This window comes from Propithecus coquereli, unplaced genomic scaffold, assembly GCF_000956105.1.
Source record: "Propithecus coquereli isolate 6110/MARCELLA unplaced genomic scaffold, Pcoq_1.0 Scaffold95, whole genome shotgun sequence".
Classification (NCBI taxonomy): Eukaryota; Metazoa; Chordata; class Mammalia; order Primates; family Indriidae; genus Propithecus; species Propithecus coquereli.
In genome coordinates, this window is record NW_012155840.1 from 3,859,498 (window position 1) to 3,877,260 (window position 17,763).

At 37.9% G+C, this 17,763-nt stretch overlaps 1 protein-coding gene across 2 annotated transcripts in view; it reads right to left on the reverse strand.

Annotated features, from left to right (window-relative positions):
* Positions 1 to 17,763, reverse strand: part of BNC2 (basonuclin 2) — a 403,512-nt gene that overhangs the window by 100,321 nt on the left and 285,428 nt on the right. For both annotated transcript variants that reach the window (XM_012665017.1, XM_012665016.1), the window contains one exon: positions 15,262 to 15,497. In XM_012665017.1, the coding sequence (XP_012520471.1) occupies positions 15,262 to 15,408 (147 nt within the window). In that variant the 5' untranslated portion in view covers positions 15,409 to 15,497. The remainder of the gene's footprint in view (positions 1 to 15,261; positions 15,498 to 17,763) is intronic.

Here is a 17,763-nt window from a genome sequence, read left to right on the forward strand (position 1 = left end):
TGTTTAAATTCTACCATCTTGATTTTCTATTAATATAAAATAACACGTGTAGGAGAAGGTACACTTATCTTTCATAAAGAAACCCAATCCAACAATTTTAACAAAAGCCAAACCTTGACTGAAATAAATGGCAACCAGACTCATAGCAAGATATATTTGACCTGTGGCACAGGCAAATCTAAAAAGTTTGTGAAATTTAAACTATCAGACACTCCTTAGGTCTGGGAAACCACAACTTATACCCAGGATGCTGTTTGGGCCTTCAAAGCAATATGCTCAAATGAATAAATCATACGTGAAAACCCTATACTGTAGCATTCTTTTATAAAGTTCCTTTTTAAGAAGTATTTCCCTTCTAGGGGTGTGCCCCTTTCAGGTCCCAGATACTTTTCCATATGGGAAATGTAATGCAGTAAAGCTTCCTTCCATCTGGTGCCTTGAAAAACATTTGTGAAGAAGTTTTACTGTACATCTTTGATAATTTTGATACTCCAGACGTCTCTTTGTCAAAGTTATATTAAAATATGAACCTTAAAAATCATAATTTATATTAACAGCCTGGATCAGGTATAAGGTAGAATAGAGAGACAGAACAAAGCAGATGGTATTGTCTGAAGGCTCGTGTTACTGTCCTACATATCTGACACTACTCTCCATAAGAAGAACCTTTTGGCACTAAACTATCACCTTCTTAATTACATACATATATTACTTATCAGTCAAGTAAGCTAGCAGATGAGCTATAATTCTATGTACCAAGTGAAGGAAACAAAAGGAATATAGACTGATTCTAAATTTGATGCTCTTTAATAGGTACCACAATTTAATGTAAAATATCTACATTTTAATTGGCCCAATTACTCCCCAACTGGCACTGGCAACAGGAATTCCACAGAGATCACCTTGTTCTAAATGAGTGACTTCACAGGCAGCTCTTGTGAAATGATCCTGATGGGGCTAAAAATGATTATCTTTGGATTCAACCTAAAAGGGAATTTTAAAATAAGTTTTCATTAACTTGTCAAAACATTTATGAGTTATGAAATAGAAAGGGGAAAACATCTTTGCAGCTTAACTTCCGTAATCTAATAAATAATTGGGTGTCCATAATAGACAGCAAAATCTCATAAATTCAAAATAAAATAAATGTTTTTTAATTCAAAAAGTGGGGTCTGGGTTGAAAATTACTTTTGCTTAGTCAGTCATTTAATTACAGAGTTTGAATTAACAGTATAGCCAAGACCACTAGGGAATGTTTAAAATTCTTTAAAGCATTAACTTTTCAAGCAAATTGGAAATTAGTCCAAAGAGTCTATTTACATATAATTCACTACTGCACTAATTATAGATCTTATATGTTCATTAGAAAATGTACCCAATGATCTCTGTCTTCCCTTAGCTTAACTTAAGCCAACAACCTCAAATAAACTCAAAGCTACAACAGAGTAGCACAGTGCCTGTTCACTACTTGTATATAGCAGCCACTCAAGTAAATATCTACTGAATGAATACATTTTCCTGAACCCTCAAAATAAGAAAAAAAAATAGAAAATTTGTGGGGGAAAAAAATAAATCTGTGACCTAATGGGGTTTTTAAAAAAGGATGAAAAATCACATTTCAAAAACTGTATACTAAATAAATAGTGCATATTAAATTACACATCTTAAATTAGCAATAATGGGTACCATTAATTTCCATTCACCCCTACAACTTTTCTGAATTTACCTCCCAAAGTTTTAACTAGATGTCTCAAATCATTTTTCTTTATTAAAAATTAGTATGCATAGTAAAAGAGATAATTTTCTCTGTATTTAACCCTACCCCTCTTGCAGAAGAGATATACAGAAACGAATATTTGCATATAAAATTTTTGCTTGAGGAAAATACTAGAATTTTACATAAGGGGAATTCAGGCTTTGAGAAACATTTGTTTATGTCTCAAAAATAATAAAATTGTTATAGAAACATTCTGTGCTTCAAACTTTTCATTAATCCAGACTGACCTACTCAATAACTTGAAATGCTAATGTTTTCTCATGTCATATATGAAAATATGCATGTTATGGTTGTTGGGTACATGAGCATATGGGTCTCTACACCCATAAAATTAAAATAGAGAGAAGTAGAAATATGTTTCCTACTACTACCAACAATTATCTAAAACTTTGATTTAGAGTTAACCAAGTATTTCTCAAATCCTTAAAATAATGTTTGTAGTCAGTTTGTCGATAACCTTATTTTAGATTATCTTTGTAAGACATACGATCATAACTGGCTACAAAAGATATGTAAGTAAAGGGAGCTAATGGCCTTGCTTAATTAAAATGTAAAACTTCAGCGTCTTAAATTCCATTTATGTGATTTTAAAGGAGGCTTCAGTAAGTCACTCTCTTGACAAGAGCATTCAGATTACAGAGAAGGCTACAAAGGCGTTAATGACATTTACCCCCCTAATAAGAGCTGTTCACACTTCATGGTTTTCCTTGTTATTGCTCAGGACAGACACTAGCACCTCATTGAAAGATCAGTGCTGCAAGGGAAAAAGGCCCCCTGAGACTTCTCAGACTTGAGGAAAAGCACTAAATCAGGTGATGCTACAAAGATGACATGTTTGATTCTCAAGGGTTCCTACTCACCCTATGGCCATGGATTTGAGGCAGTTAACACACAGCCAATCAAAACCCTCCCTCATTCCCAGAAGACAGGGCCATCCTCTTCTGCAGCAGGCATAGTGAAGGCTAAAGAGAAAAGAAATAAACTTCCTTCAGGTGCCCTATGTCTGGCAGGATCCAAATGTCTTGTACTGCTCTCAGTTAATCTCCATCGATGTGTGGCTGGATGAATAACACACTGACCTTTTCACCTAAGAGACCACAATTTGAATCCAACAGAAAGTCACCAGAGGATCAGTGGACAGAGGCACTCATATTTTAAAGCAATAAAGCACTGCAAGAAGGGAAAGGGGGGAGAAAAGTTTTTTACCGTGGTTTTGGCCACAGATTCAACCCCGTTTCCCTGGCTCAGCTATTATGAATTGGAACCCTGATTCAGAATTGAAAAGCTCCCAGCACTGCCTCTATGGATCTCAAAATCTGGCACAAGCCCATGGCTACTGCAAGACAGACATTCCCTCACATGTCAATATGTGGAAAAGCTATCCTTGCTGGTGATGGAATGATGGCTGACTCAATGGAATATACTCAGCATGAACTCTAATTCTGGCAGAGATGACAGCACAGAGACAAGTAGCTGTTAATTATTCTTTCAAGGGGAATTTAAGTGTATTTTGTTATTGTTAATTTAAAATTTCTAAACGTCTACACACTTAAAAAAAGAGACAAATGAATGAAGCAATTTAAGGTGCTTCCCTAGCTACATAATTTTGTGTCTTATCAACACACCATAAAATAAACAGACTTAATATTAACGGGTATTCAAGAGACAAAAACCTGTGAGATATTCTACTGTTTAAATGTCACTGTCTCTGAAGCCTGTCCTACCATGACCATAAGCAATATTGTCAGTGGTCTGTGTTCCAAACATTATCTTCTTTATCCTACTAAGGAATCTGAAAGAAACTCCTGTTGTGCACAGAGCCTTCCTTCAGAATTGCATCCCAGAGAGGATGCAATATACACCAGAGTTTTCGAATAACAACATTTACTCAAGTGCTATTTTAAAACCAAAAAAGAAAAAAAAATCCACAGCAGGAAAAGCATATTAAAATAAAAATAGAAAATACAGTAACCACATTACTCATACTAACTAGAAAGCTGCTTCTGACACTATTATTATGGCTTTGTTAAAGAGAGAAAATTACATGAGAACAAGGAAACCAGGTTAAAGAATTTCCTTACAGAAAGAACCTTTGATTGTCAAAGTCACTGAAAAATGCATTTCTGGGGGCTATAGGTAAAAAACACACCATGAACTAAAGATGAGTTCTGGACAGAAAATGCATCCCAACTGGAATCTCATTCTCTTATCTTGGGGCTGTATGTAGTATGAGCTACTGTAACCATGTGAGTCCTCTATCTCAAGTCTACCTGGACTGAGAAAAGAGAGAGAGAAAGGGAGAGGGGGAGAGGGGGCAGAGGAGGGGAGGCAGAGAGGACACAACAGACCACTCAGTTGCCACCAACATAAGAAAACACTTCCCAGACAGCAACAGGACAACAACAGTTGGTTTCTAAAACAACTGTTCACGAAGTCACTAGCCAGTTATCTACCTTTTTAAGTCTGAGGGGGTTATTATTAACAGTAACAAATGCCAGGTCTGTGAACCATCAGAATCACTAGTCACTTCCCTTGGGAAGGAGTGGTGATATGCAAACATCAGATGAATCAAGATGAGCCTCAGGTCAACTGGCTCAGGCCTGGCCAAACCACACTTACCAACACTACAGCTCAAAGCTGCTCATCTAACTGAAATTCAGCTCTTCCCCACCCATAAACTTGTTCACACCTCTTTCTAATATAGGCTCTTCCTGTATGGAAAAATGCTTTGCTCCATCCTGTCTCCTGAGTAACAATATCCCTCTTCTTCCTTAAGAATCTCCTCTTTCAACAGGTCTTCCTACAGTAATTCAATTTGACAGTGGTCACTTTGATTCTATTAGCAAATGTATTGGCCCACATTCTATTTTCCAATTGATGCTGGCATTACATATATGGCTATTGTGCATGAATGAAATAAATACATCTTTATTTATGTTTGTCCCATCTATAGAGATTTAGCAAAAACTTCCAGAAACCAATACAGATCCTTATTTCATTTTCTACTTTTCATAGCTCTTCATAATTTCACATATCAGTACTTGAAGTACAGGTTACTAAAAAGAAACAGATGATAGACTAGGACTGGGCCTGGAGAGCCTTCCCATGACTCTTTGCTGTAGTCATAATAGATTTCAGTTCCTGTGTAAGCCCTTCTCCATTAAGAAGGTAAATTAGGAAAATAAGGCTTATAGACATTTTGTACTGTTTGCATGAGCGAGAAAGCTAACTGGTGGTAGAACTGAAGTTTAAACCCAAAGCTCAGGAGCTTTCCCTTTTAAATTCAACAAGAAGCATGTAAGAGTGTTGCTCTGGAGATCACATGGTTTAATCAGGGCCTATCACAGATAATATCCATTTCAAGTAAATCTGAACTGATTGTTATCAAATGGCAAGTGGCCAGTGAGCTGTAGACTCATTTCTCCTCCTCGTGGGGAATGCAAAAGCCCCTATCCAATGTCCTACGGGCACAAATCCTACTCCAGCAGTCATTGCATTCCATCCTGGAATCTGGTAAGCTATATATTTCTTTTTAACAAAAATAAAGGGAGGAATATTTTTATTTTAACTCTGAGTACAAAACATCAAGCGATGTCCTTGGATCTAAGGTGTTTATTTTCATTGCTGTGCAAATAGAGCTTTGGCAAGGGACTCAAAATCCCTGTATTCCACTTCCAGCTCTGACTCTGCCTGAGGCCTTCAGCCACAGTAACTTTAAAACCAGGGATAATAGTCTCTGAAACTATCTCTCTAATAGGGAGGTTAGGAGGATTGCCAGGATAGTGTTTGTAGAGTGGTCCAAGCACTCTGGAAAACAGACACTATAAATACAATACACTGCCCTGAACCATCTATCTTTTGTGTATCCCTGCCAAAGACCGGAGGATCCTGACCAACACACATGTGATCCTTCTCTCCTGAAAAAGATTCACATGACGCAAGGACACTTTCCTTATGTCATGGTGGTGATAATTCAATCTTTACTCGGGGTCAAATAATCACTCCTAAATGTCATTGTTCTGGATATCTGTACATTTTTGTAGTTTAGATCATAAAACTTCCCATCATTTGTTTATAATTGCCTTGCCCATTAGAGGTGGGTTTCCTGAGAGATCTTATGTACTTAGCACATGTTAATCAATAAAATTTGCTATTTGAAAAATTACTTAAAATCTGTGATGTCAGATAACACCCATAATAAAGGTTGCCTATTTTAAATAAGTTCTACTTTATGCAATTAGGTGAAAGCCTAGATAACACTAATCATTTTACAAAATTCATGAAGTACTCATTCATTCTATGTCCAGGGCTTGGAAAAGTACTGGAAGGGTTGATAAAATAGAGAAATGCAAAGATGATAAAAATGATAATGTCATATATAGAATAAACCATTACTTTAAAAAAGTACACCAATGCAAATGCACACTTTAACAATGTAGTAATGGTTACTACAGGCTAGTTACTACACCAAATACTTTATAAATATTATTTCAGCCAACAAATACATGAAAAAATACTCAGCATCACTAATCATCAGAGAAATGCAAATTAAAACCACAATGAGATAGCACCTTACCCCTGTCAGAATGGCCATTATTGAAAAGTCAAAAAACAACAGATGCTGGTATGGATGCAGAGAGAAAGGAACGCTTATACACTGTTGGTGGGACGGCAAATTAGTACAACCTCTATGGAAAACAGTATGGAGATTCCTCAAAGAAATAAATGTAGACTTACCATTTGACTCAGCAATCCCACTACTGGGTATCTACCCAAAGGAAAAGAAGTCATTTTATCAAAAAGACACCTGCACTTGAATGTTTAACACAGCATAATTCACAATGGCAAAGATGTGGAATCAACCAAAGTGTCCATTGATTTATGAGTGGATCAAGAAAATACGGTGTATGTATACACCACGCAGTACTACTCAGTCATAAAAAGGAATGAAATAGTCTTTTGCAGAAACTTTGTTAGAACCGGAGACTATTATCCTAAGCAAAGTATCTCAGTAATGGGAAAAAAAAAAACATACCGTGGCTTAGGTAAACCTTCCTGACAATATAGAGATAACTAGAAAAAGTGATAGCATTCCCCTCCCTCATCCAACACCAGACCCTAATGTAACCACCATCAACAGTTATGTGTTTATCTTCCCATATAAACAAACAAAAACATACAGGTCCATATTTGGGCTTGTTTTTCAACAAAATAGGATCATGGTACACATGCAATGGTAAAATTTGCTTGTTTTAGCTAATCATATGTAGTAGACAGTCTTTTAAGTTTATAGATAGCTAGATAGGTCTACAGTATTTTTTAACAGCTGCATATTACTTCAGAGTAGGAAATTATCACAATTTATTCAACTATCTCCCTATAGATGGTCATTCAAGTTCCTTCTGGTTTTTTAATATTTCAAATAACTGCTTCAATAAATTTTTCTGTTAAATATATCTTTATGGGATGATATTTTCTTTTCTATCTGAATAATTCTGCAAAATAAAATCACTGGGTGAAAGCATTTAGATGCTAATAAATAGTGCCACATTAATCTACCGACAGACTATAGCCATTTGTATCATCAGTAGGGTAAGAGAGTACTTTTGCTCCACACCCTTAAAAAATGTAAATGTTACTAATCTGTTTTATTTAGGCCAGTGTAATGACATTTCATTTTAATCTCCTGTTGCCTGATGATTAGTGGAATTGAGAACCTTTTCATCTTTGGATTTTCCCCATGAGTGGTTATTCAGGTTCCTTCTGGGTTTTTAATAAACCAATAAATGGTTCAACAACAACAAAAAGTATCATTTCATTTAACCTTTATAGATGAAGAAACTGATGTTCAAATGTGTTACCTCTCTAGGTAATGGAGATATAGGAAGTGAAGCCAAGTTTCACACTCAAGTCTGTCCAATTTCAAATCCCGAAGTCTTTGTCACTATACTTTCCTGCCTTGTATTTGTATTCGGGTATGTTCATAAGTTTGTGTATATGTATATGTGTATTATTTCTTGATAACCAAATAGCAGCTACCCTTTTGCTTCAGTGGTTGGAAAGGAACTCTGCTCTAAGAGGCATAGTGAAATAGAGAAATCCATGATTTAAGGCTACGTTATAAACAAAGTTCTAGTAGTCTGTAATAGTCTATATTATCACCTTTTTCATCACCATATTAATAGTTAGCATTGGCTCGATACTTAGCAATTGGTGCATCATTGTATTTTATCTTCGCAACAAAGCTATGGGGTCCTATTATCTCTGTTTTACAGGTGAGGGAATGGAGGTGAATAAAGACATGGGCCTAGGTGGGGCGTGGTGGTTCATGCCTGTTATCCTAACACTCTGGGAGGCCAAGGCAAGAGGATTGCTTGTGCTGAGGAGTTCAAGACCAGCCTGAACAAGAGCGAGACCCCATTTCTACTAAAAATAGAAAAAAATTAGCCGGACGTTGTGGCTTGCATCTGTAGTCGTAGCTACTTGGGAAACTGAGGTAGGAGGATCACTTGAGCCCAAGAGTTTGAGGTTGCAGTGAGCTGTGATGATACCACTGCACTCTACTAGGGGCAACAGAGCGAGACTCTGTCTCAGGAAAAGAAAAAAAGACATGGGCCTAATTTCACACATCTAATAAGAACTGCAGCCAGGATTCAAACCCACGAACCTGCCTTCACTACATGATTCTGCTACATTAAGCTCTCCTGGTCCAACAGTATTAAAAAAATGACATCAATTGAGGCTATTCCTCCATATCTAAGTGGGGCACAGACCTGTCCTCATTTCCCTGATGCAGACATGCAGTTGGGAGTGGCTGCTCAGCCTACATGTCCCAGCCCCTTCCCTGTCATATGGCCCCATTTAGATACATGTTCTGATCAGTGACACAAGGGAAGAAGGGCCCCACACTACACTTCTGGGCCTGGCCCATGAAAACATCCTACATAGAACCTTCACTCTGTCCTCTCTCAAGGTCACCACCTGGATGAGGAATCAGACCCCAGAGAATGGCAGAGCCATAAAATGGCAGTGGCCCTAAATCCCATCACCTCTGTAAGGAAAGCATTGGGCAGTCGCAGAGAAGGCAAAACAAACTCCTGTTGTGTTAGGCCACTAGTATTTCAGGGTTTACTTACTGAAACAACTAGCATTTATCTTACTGATAATGACTAAAGTTTAAAATGTATTTCCTATCTTTTTCTAAGCATTTGACATCTACAGAGAAACTATGTTTGGCAACTAAAATTTTCCTGCTATAATTGGTGCAGTTAACTTTATATATAAATATAAGTGAAAATACCAATTTATTGAGTAGGTGTTCACAACATACTTTTCATCTATTTCACCTCTTTAGCCACTCAATGGCAAGATATATAAGGGATTATTTTAATTTTAATGATGAAGAAACCATGGCTGAGAATGGCAAAGTTGTCCATATTCACAAAGACAAATCAGTGGCAGAACTGGGACTTTAACCCAATCTTCTGACTCAGTATCCAGTGCCCCTTTACAACCTAACTTGACATGCTTTTATAGAACCAGAAAAGAGTTTCTTCATCTCTCTTCCACCCCCTGCACAAAATGTAGCTGAAATCTTATTAACTGGGTACAAAACCTTTGTTTTTACACTCAGTTACAAAAGGCATGTATCCCTGGAAAGACCAGAATTTACAATAAAGCATGAATGATAAATACCAGATTTGGAGGACAAGTTTTAGTCATGGAAATGGGATGATGGTGTAAAGATAACTGAAAACAAAGTGGAATATCAGGAAATAGCCAAGAAAGGGAACATAAAGAGGAACCCATTTCACCTAATTTTGCCTAAGGTCAGACATACATAGTATGCCACTGAATACAAGAGAGATCTTAAATTAGTCTGTCAGTTCAGGACTCTCAGGCCCTTCTCTCTTTCCCAAACCATGCCATTCTTAATCTACAGACTCTTACATATTACATTTTGGAAAGACAGCTTGGTAGTCTTAAAACAAAAACAAAAACCCAAACATCCAAACACTGCCCATAGAGTCAGAGACCTGAATTCAAGTCAGATTTCAAAATTTACTCCTTCCAAAATTTAATACACTTTATTATGGACCAGGCTTCGTGCTGGGAAGTGGGTTATGGTGGTGAACCAGAGACATGTGGCTCTTATCTTCAGGAAAGTTACAGTGTATCAACTCTGTTTATTAACAGCTTCTGTGATCATGGGAAAGTCATTTAACCTCTTTGAGCCTCAGCTACACCAAATGTTAATTCATTGGCAATATCTATAATAAGATGGTATAGGAGGACTCAAAGAGCTAACTTACGTGAACTTGCTCCACAAAGGGCTGTTTAAATACAAGTGTTTGCTTAATATTGATGTTTTCTACCACATGGATACCACAAAACACTTATTCTACACAGACCACTAGCTGGGAGGCATGGGAGCCTTCACTTTTCTTCTTACTGCCCTCAACAGCTCAGCTGCTGCTATAGCAATCAGTCCTCAGGAAGCCTGAATAAAAAAACTAAGGATACTTTGGCCAAATGAAGTTAATTGGATAGTCCATGACTTCCACAGTGAAATATCAAGCTATACCAAGTTAAGCAGATTTCCTCACCCATTGATTTATCAAACATTTATTGAGTACCCTGCATTTGTGGCACTCCGTAATGAGGAAGCCAGGAAAAAAACATTTTAACAGTTGACTTACTTAATTGATTGATTTTAAATTGTGATAGGAGCTTGAGGGGGAAAAGATTCCTGACATAGAGCCACACTAGAGGAGACCTACATTGGTTAAACTGGTTCTCTGTAATAAAGTGGGACTTTGCTGGATACCTGAAGCACAAGAAATAAGCCACGTAGAGAGAGAGGAGTAGGGTATTCCAGGCAGAAGGAACTTTACGTGCAAATACCCCATGTTGAAGAAGAGCCGAGTGTGTTCACAGGAACCGAATACTTCTGATGAGCTTGACTGGAAGAGGTTATGAAGCAGGAAAGGTTGGTGAAAGTTACTCTCACAGGGCACTTACTCCAGAACTTCTCAGAGCCTGTATCATGCTAACATGTATCATAAAGTTGAAGAGAAGGATCCGGTGTGTAGTTCCTCCCAAATCCAAAGTTAGACTTCTCAAAGACAGAAGCCCTCATTGGTCTTAGAAATATTCTTCTAAAGTGCTTATTGTTCTATTTAGACACAGGTGACCTGAGATGTGCATCACTATCACTCTTCTCACAAGGCTGCTGACTCCTCAGCTAAATACTCAGAATGTCTGACCTGGTTCTCTGAACTCTGACAGGACCCACTTGCAAACACGGAGATTTCCACGGACAAGCTGGTGTATGAGCCCGGACAAGTCAGTTACATGTTTGAACGGAAAAGAGACTGTGTGAAAGCTTGATTTTTAAATTACTAAATTCAACAATGATAATCTCTTATATTCGTACTTCTTAGGTCAAAGATACAGGGAGAATGGGGAAGGTACAAAAGGGCGGGACACTGCTTTTATTCATTGTCAGTAAATGTACCATGAGACATGGAACTGAAATTAAGAATTATTCTTTAATAGCAGAAAAACAAATCATATGTTCCCTTATGTTGAGACTTTAGCATGTAATTGCATATTCCCATTTTTGTTTTTGTTTATTTTTTGGGGGGGAAATGCTCAAAATTTACCTCACTTTTTCTGCACTTGCCAAATAAATACTTTAGTAAGTACGCAGGAGAATATTGGGTTCTTTACCTTTAAGATATTAACCTGACTTCCTAAATAATCATAGTCCAAGTTATGCTATGACTTTTATATCCAAGTGGCTAGGTTATGAGTCACACAGATAATCACGTAAGTAAAAAGTAATTTTTATCAAAAAAGTATAGGATCCTTGACAGTCATGCCAGTCTTTTAAATGACTCGATGGCATCACTATCATCTCCCTTCTTTTCTTAATAACCTCTTCATACATACTTTCAAATGATAGTTTTGAATGGCCTGCTTGCCCTTTTCTCTCACATCCAAAAATTCAAAATCGGATCAGACACCTGCCATTCTTCCACATTCAAAAGTATCTCTAAAGGCAGAAGTAGCTGTGTATACATAAGGGATGCAGGTTTGAGCCCATAGAGTGTTAAATTAATATCCTGGCCTGACCAGTTCAACTTACCGTACGTCTTCATTTGCCCAGTAACACAATCTATAGCCAACTGCTAACCAAGTCAATATGTGGTAAGACTAACAGCCATCCTAACTTGCCTTGATAATTATTTTCCTTTAACTGACATAATATTCAATATACTGTTGTTGAAAGCAATAATGCTGAAATTGATGCCTTGAGGGTTACAAGACGACAAGTTTTAGCCAGATAAAATGACTTGTACACTAACAGTGCATTACAGGTTTCCATAGCCTTCATATACACATTTTATAGCCTACTTGTACAAAAATGCTATATACAATTATAATTAAAATCATTTCTGCATACCTTATCATTACTACATATAATTTTTAAAATATTAGCCAGTTATCAAACAACAATGATTTAGAAGAAAAAGGTTTGCTTTTATAGTTCTTATTTTTAACAAAACTAACAATTTTTCACTAGCGATGACGTAAGTGATAGTTTTGTGTCCTATTTTTTTTTTTTTTTTTTTAGACAAAGTCTCCCTTTGTTGCCCTGGCTAGAGGGCCGGGGCGTCATCCTAGCTCACAGCAACCTCAAACTCGTGGGCTCAAGCGATCCTTCTGCCTCAGCCTCCCGAGTAGCTGGGACTACAGGCACTTGCCACCACACCCGGCTAATTTTTTTCTGTTTTTAGTAGAGATGGGGTCTCGCTCTCCCTCAGGCTTTTAGTAGAGACGGGGTCTCGCTCTCCCTCAGGCTGATTTCGAACTCCTGAGCTCAAACAATCCGCCTGCCTCGGCCTCCAGAGAGCTAGGATTACAGGCGTGAGCCACCGCGCCCGGCCTGTTTTTTTCCTAAACCAAGAACTGTTTTCACAAGGAACAAGTAGATTATAAATGCTGAATAACAAAAAACATCATTTAAATACAATCTATATTACAATTCTATCAATAAAACAAGACAAAAACTAATCTTAATGTTCTTCCAATATAAAAATCTATAGTTTTCTCAAAATATTAATTCTAGATTCTGAATAGACAAACATTAAATTTTAGATTTTGTCAAAAAGCCATATTAAATAAAATAATTATAATTTGAGCATCACCATAAATGACAATGTTCTTTATATGCAATATTTCACCCCAAAATAAGAAACTTCATAAATTTTAGTTTGTGAGTATGCTAAATTTTTCTTTAATACTTAATTTCTCTTGCAATCTCGTATCTTTAAATCCCAGGCCCTCATTAAAAAAAAGAAATATGGAGTACATTTTAAAGAAATGCATTTTCTATACTTGCCTTAGTTAGAGATATGTTGAAATATTGGGAAAAATTACACCTAAATAATTATTTTAAGTAAAATAAAAAACAGGCACTAGTCAAGGCAGACTAATAATGCCATAGCACAGGAACACCAGCAGGTTCTATACATGCTGCCACCATGATGCTACAGTGACCTGGTTGTTAAGATGGCAAATGAGTATGGCCATGCGCATATCTTTTGGACAGAAAGATACAGTATGTATGCTCCAGATATCTCGGGCAAAAAATACATGTGGAACCAAAATATGATAGTGATGATATAAATATAAGCATCATAGTGGAGGTAATAAAGATGGTACCAGATTAGGGGAAAATACTCGTAGGTTTTGAATAAAGGAAAGAAGAACTTTTAGCCAAGAGTTCCATTCAAACATCTGTAAGAGGTTTGTTCCTGCATGTAGGGTAAAATCCATCTGAAATAGACATTAACAATCTTGCTACAGAAATGACTGCAGAGGATATGGCACCGTATGCACCTTACGGCCATATAAGAAGGGATTGTGACACTGGTTCCATGCTTTAATTGTTTCTGGCTCCCTCTTCTGGGCCTTGTGTACTCTTATGTCCCCTGACCACCCAGGACTTATCTTCCCCACTTATCCCACTGAAATGTCCCCATCCTGAGGCAAATGAGATAATGCTTATAAACATGCTCTATAAACTGAAAACGTAATATATAATTATTACTATTATCACCATCATCTCATCTTCTGACGGCCAAATTTTCTGTGCCTTCCACGTTGAGATTCTCACTAAATTAAGAAACAATTCTATTCTGGGAGCAGACAGGTTATTCCACCTCCTCTATCTTTCTCTACTTCTCCTCACCATCCCCCCACCCCCATTGCTCTCCTGTCCCAGTGAAACACCTGGAGGTGCCACATAGGAGAATGACAGGAATGTGTGTGTTTTGATGCCAAGTTAAAGTGAGGGGGAGACTTGAGCCTACCCACTCATCACATACCAAGCTGGCAGCCAAGGCCTTGCATGTAACGCAGGGTGGCTCAGGGAATAAACACTGGCAATATCTCCAGTGTCATACAAGGCTGGCACAGCCAAAAATAATTTTTTTGGAGGGGCCATTTCTCCTGGTATTATATCCATAGGAAATCTCAAAAATCACTTCAGATTCCTCCTTCTCAAATTGGGATCTCCTTCAGCAGGAGCAGACACTTCTTCCTCATCCAGTGTAGTCTTTCTGGATCCTGGAGTCTCCCAAAATGCTGTTCTCAACATTTACCCCCTAAGGGAAGACAACTGGCCATAAAAAAACACTTCAGAGGCAAAGTATACAATGCAAAATGACTCATGACATACTATAATAAAATGATGAAGAAAGGGAGGGGATGGGTGGTGGATGAGGGTACGTGAAGGCTGTGGGCCTCCCAGAGAAGTCGAAGGCCCTCACCAGATCAGAAGTTTCACTGATGCAAAGGCTGAAGAACAGATGCTGTGAAGGCCACAACGATAGCCATGTCTGCATGTTTCATAATGTAGACTTCTGAAGGCTATGATGTGAGGCTTTGCTGGTTGTTAAGTTTATATAGGTTACAGTTCTTCCTTTGATTTGGATGAAGAAACAATAAATAGAGAAGGTACACAGACAAATAAGCAAAATACCATCCCTACAAATTGAGCGTGAGAAAAAGCCCTAATAAACCCAAATGAAGGGTAATCTAAGATTTTTACACACCCATCACCCACCTCAAAGAGCCCTCCTTTTAATTATGCTACAATAAGACTTGCTAGAGAAGTCAGAAAGCCCATGTAGTAGGGAAAGAGAATTGAATTCAAAAAGGTACAAAGTAACACTGGTCAACAGACTACTTTTTCCCTTCTAATACACACCACTGAGGCCCTATGGCGGCTGGCTGGGTGTCTCACCTTCTTTCTACTTCCCTGACAAGCCTGCTGAAATGACCATTTTCACCAGAGGAGGGTATGCATGGCTGGGTCTGCAGGGGGCAGGAAGGAGACCAAGCGTGCCAAGGGCTCGTACCCACCCCCAACCTAGAACAGGCCCCAGACACTGGCATTCAAGTCCTCCCCCTACCTGAAGGATGTATCCTCGGACATAGTCCCGCAGAGTCCAGCCCAGGCCGTGCAGTATGTGCAGTACTTCCTCTTGCTTCAGGACGCTGAAGAGACGGTCTAGCAGGATCTTTAGCCGCACGGGCACCGCTTGTGTCCCGTAGAGCATCAGGCTGCTGATGTCAAACACCACATTGGACTGCACAATCTCCACTTGAGTGGGGTGGTACAGGTGCTGCGTGCTGAGCTTATCCAAGGCTGTGGTGGTTCCATCAAAGTTCCAGAGATGCGGGAGTGGGTGGGGGGGTGAATAAAGAGATAGAGGGAGAAGACAGAGAAATTAGAACCATTACTAGAAGTTATCATGGCTGCATTTCTACAGATGGATGATAACCACAGATGTTTAAGCAAGATTGTGCTATGTAAATATTTCTCTTCCCCTCTCCTTTTTGCTTTGCCCTTTTTCTTTTCTTTCTTTTTTTTTTTTGATTCAACGTATTTATAAATTACAGATGACAGCAAATACAAAACACATTCAACTTTCAGAAAGAGTCACTCAATGTTTTTAAATGACTGTGGTTGGGACTAAAATCCTGACTAATTAATTTGTTAATTGAACTATGGCTCAACTCGAGTTACCACGGTGTTCCTCTCTCCCCAGCAAGAAACAAAACAGAACAATTCCTAACTAATGCCATATGAGGAGGCTCAACCAGTAAAATTCACCCCTTATAATACCTGAATAGTTTAAAGAGGAAAAGGACTGTGTTCTTTAGATTATAGGGGTAAAAGGCCTAATTTAGAGGGAATAAGGAAAGCTGACATCTATCTGGAGGGCTAGTAATTTAACTCGATTTATATTAGCTAAGGAGGATTACCCAAAAACTTAGTTCTCACAATTTCTCTTTTGTTAGTTACCTGTGTTTTTTTGTGTGTTTATTGGCATGTTCTCTGAAAGATATTAAGAAAAAAAAGAAAGAAGAAATTCAAGTTATAATTTTGTCACTTTGTTAATAGTTCTGACAAGGGTATATATGAAAATAGAAATATCACAAAATCAAAATTTAGTAATTTCTGTGTTATTTCAGCTAACTGTATTAATTCAGTAGAGAAAACTGAGGATAAGCATTCTCAGAGCAAATACTTTCACTAGTTTTAATGAAATTAAAATTTCAACAATTGGGCTATTTTTCTCCCTAAAACTAAGAAATGCCATTTCTTTCCTTGAACTAAAAGCCAAGATAAGGTCATAAATTTTGGTCCCCATCTGTATCTCAGTTACTGGGAACCATATTGCTGATAATACAATTACATTTTGCCTCAGTTTCTCTAAGATAACACCGTCTCATCTATAGGACTCAAAGAGATGCTGCAAAGATTTAGAAGATAATGAGTGAGAGGTGCTCTGAAATCCTTAAGAGAACACAAAAGGCATTACCATTAACTGTCCGAACTACACACATATGCCCATTTAGAGATTAAACAAAATAAACATGTAAGCCTGAACAATGGTCATCTAACTTTATTAGTCGGGCAAACGGCTACTATGCAACATCCAGCTGAAGTCATAACTACACCTGAGCATACCCAAGGTTTCTGCAAATTCTAAACTACTGTGTGGCCTTTCTCAACTGCTTTTCCTAACCTTATCCCCTAACAGTATGGGCTATGGTACAAGTATACTCTCAGCAACTCCTATTTTACTATACCAATATTTCTGCATAATAATGGAGGGACTTAAAAGTGCATGCAGGTTTTTTAGTATTTCAAATGTATTTTTTCAGGGCTCCTCCTCCACTCTCGTTTCCTCCTGACTTGTGGTCACTAGAGAGTTCATGTACTCTTGATAAATTGCTTTCTTACATCCACAGTGTAAAGGCCCTTATCATTTACCCGCTGGCTTCATTCAACACATTTACTCCCAGGAATACTTTGTCAAAGAGTTCGGGTTTCCTCATACTTCATTTCTTGCAGCTGATTTGTCTGATCTTTCCTATTCTAGTGGTTAAGTCAACTTTGAATAAATAGCCTTAAAAATTAATTTAACGTTTGGGAAAGATAAGGGATTCACAAGCCTAGGGATTGAAGTCTTCTCTCACTCCACAGGGCATTTAAACTGCAAAAAAGCAGGAAAGGGGTATTATTATCCCTGTTCTTCTTCAAGTACAGCTTAACTACTCAGCCTTCTGAGGAGTGGCTGATCTGCTTATAGAATCCAGTGACCAGATCAGGGGAAATATGTTCCTCCTTCACTTCCCTTCATAAGCTTTCCTAGACCATAGCAAACACTTCATTATAAAATACACTGTTATGACCACAACAAATATGAAATTGAGAGGGAAAATAAAATGACACTGAATCCTGATTTTTATCTATGTGTTTGGCACCTTGTATCTCTGCGTTAAGTATATGCAGGTGTGTGTAAAAATGTGTTCAAGTGCTGGATGAAAAAATTCTAATCCCTGTCCCTCCCCTTCATTAAAAAAGGTTGGCAGTTTTAAAAGATGACAAAGACTAAACTATT